This window comes from Capsicum annuum, unplaced genomic scaffold (assembly GCF_002878395.1).
Source record: "Capsicum annuum cultivar UCD-10X-F1 unplaced genomic scaffold, UCD10Xv1.1 ctg5241, whole genome shotgun sequence".
In the NCBI taxonomy this organism is placed as follows: Eukaryota; Viridiplantae; Streptophyta; class Magnoliopsida; order Solanales; family Solanaceae; genus Capsicum; species Capsicum annuum.
In genome coordinates, this window is record NW_025860436.1 from 593 (window position 1) to 3,195 (window position 2,603).

A 2,603-nucleotide genomic window follows, 5' to 3' on the forward strand; every position below is an offset into this window, starting at 1 on the left:
TAAAACAAAGAAAAATAGACTTGAAATACTGTTTGAACTTGATTTAAAATTGATATAGAAGATGAATTTTCTTTGACATTTTTCAAACATGCTAGTGAATTTGTTGTAGCTCCATTATTTGAAAATTAAAGCAAAAAGACAATGAGGAAACTTTAGGCCTCACCATAGTATTACTTTTATGTTAATAAACTTTCATTAGATTTAATAGTCCGGCATCGCCTCATTGCCAAGTTAGGAGAACAAATTACTCGATAGACGTAAATTTTGAAGATGACAAATAATGCGTGAGTCCAACAATGAATTTAACAAAGAAAAACAACAGAATCACTCCCTAAATAAAAAAAGTTGAGAAAATAGGTGAAACTTAGCAGAGGAGGAGAGAGAAATTTGAAGAGAAGTATGAAGGAAATGAAAATGGAAAGTGATATTGCAAAAGTGGGCATGACTTAAGAAATGAGCCACGTGCTCAATCACCAATAAAAGAAAATCAAATTTAATGTACAACTTATACTACCTTTAGTGTAATCATGTGAAGTTGTGTTGGTCCTTGCTTTATGCTCAACTGCTTGTTTAACCATCTGTTCATGGCAAGTAGCAATAGCTTGAATGTGTTCATTAATAACCTCAATGACATTATGCTTTAGTTTCTTTCTCGTTGAATTTTTATCAGCAGCTGCAAAGAAAATGTGAAACAGGTCACAACCTGACAAGAGACATTCCTTCTAATAATTCAGTACCACCAGTTTACCATTTCTAGAATAACATCAAGTATTTAAAATTATTTCACAGTACCAATCCAATCACAACAGTTGGTGGCCTCATGGTAATTTACTAAAACAAAAACATACCCAACGTAATCCCCCAAGAGGGTGTAGGAAGGGTGGTGTGTATGACTGTACGCAGTCTTACCCCTGCCCTGTGAAGGTAGAAAGGTTTTTTCCTAATAGACCCTCGTCTCAAGTAAAGCATAAAAAAAGAAAGTAATAACCATCCCTTGAAAAAATCTGAATTTCTTAGACGTCCGAAAATTCATAGACCTATTCGAAAGATTAAATTGCTAGTTCAATTCAAGTGGTAATTTGCTAACTCACTTATTAGTCGAATCTATTAAAGATTCTCTAATCAGTTTTATATCACGATCTAACTTATCACTCATAAATAATGCCTTATATCATGATACATAGACTGGTTACATCTGCTTTTTCCTTCAGAATGACCATCAGAAGAAGATGTACGAGGTAGAGCTATTGATTGTAGGATATCTCCAAGAAGGGTCTGGAAGGAAGATGGTCTCAAGATGTTTCAAGCAGCAGCAGCCACAGCTGCTATAGATAAACCTGGATGATGATCTTTCTTGAAGTCATCTTTCATCATCACTTCCAGCCAATACACCCAACCCACCGACAGCAGCAGCTGTCAAAGATACATCCTCTTCCCTTATAATGTTAAGAACTCGCCTAACAATGCTACCGACAGCAAGCTCTATGATGTTCATGTGATATGTAACTTAAGACCATTGCAATAAAATAAGAGACCAATAATCTAAAATTCTACTTCGATTTAAATAACGACAAAGGTATCAAAAGTCTTATGTTGCAAATAAATTAGCATAGCATTCTATTTATTTACTGAGACACATAGGTAGCAGATTTGATGCTTACATGATTCCATATGTGAAGAAAATGTCACAAGTAAGCATTGACAAATAAAATCTTCCGGGAGCAACCTGCATAAAAGAAATATACCTCTTTGATTAAGTAAATTATAATGCTTACACTATCAATTTATGTTGAAAAAAATGGAATTAAAAAGGTTCGTCGATATTTTTCAGACATATTGTCAAACACCTTCGATGCAACAATTCATATCTGATAGCAAGTCAGAATGTTTTCTCGAAAATATTTTGAACACATGCATGTATAAAAATTCACTCCAAAAATGTGAAAAAAATAAAATTAAAGTAAGTAAATATACACTTTATTAACAAGAAAATAAAACAAATACAAACAGGAACGAAATGACAATAGTAGCTTAACAAGATGGAAAACAAATTAAATGGAGACTAACTTTCTCTCATTCATCATCTTCTTTCTTGCCGAATATTTCTCAATCTTTAATACTCATGTTTGATTCTTCTATGTTAGATTTAACTCTGAAATAAAGTTAGATTAAATTTTCAAAATTCAAATATTAAACTAAACAAAGAAAAGAGAGAGAAGTGAATCAATTTTCAAACATCCATTTGTAAATCAAACAAAATTAAAAACATGCAAGGAAAAAATCCTACAATAAAACACTCAAAAATTGCAAAATCTAACAAATACGACATAAGAACTGAAAGCAATATATCCATAAGAAATTGAAGGAGTAAAGTAGGTGTACTACCATCATCACATACAATAAAAACAGATCCATGAAAATAATGAATCACTAATTCAAGTTTGAAAGAGAAAGAAATAGAGATTGAACAGTATACTCTTACTTGGGTAGGTTAAATTGTGAGAATAAGTTTGTTCTCAGAACTTTTGATCATAAGATGTTATTTCAGTTCTTTACACGTGGATTTAACACCATTGTAGCCAATAAAATTGGGCCAGACAGAG

The 2,603-nt window shown here is 32.2% G+C and overlaps 1 protein-coding gene across 4 annotated transcripts; it reads right to left on the reverse strand.

Moving 5' to 3' along the window:
* Positions 1-514: 514 nt before the first annotated feature.
* LOC124892952 lies at positions 515-2,603 on the reverse strand (the record flags this gene model as incomplete). 4 transcript variants are annotated; one of them, XM_047404123.1, is given in 4 exon segments in its annotated part: positions 515-673; positions 1,662-1,726; positions 2,068-2,152; positions 2,483-2,597. In XM_047404123.1, coding segments are annotated over 3 exon segments (241 nt in total), but the record flags the coding sequence as incomplete, so codon positions are not given.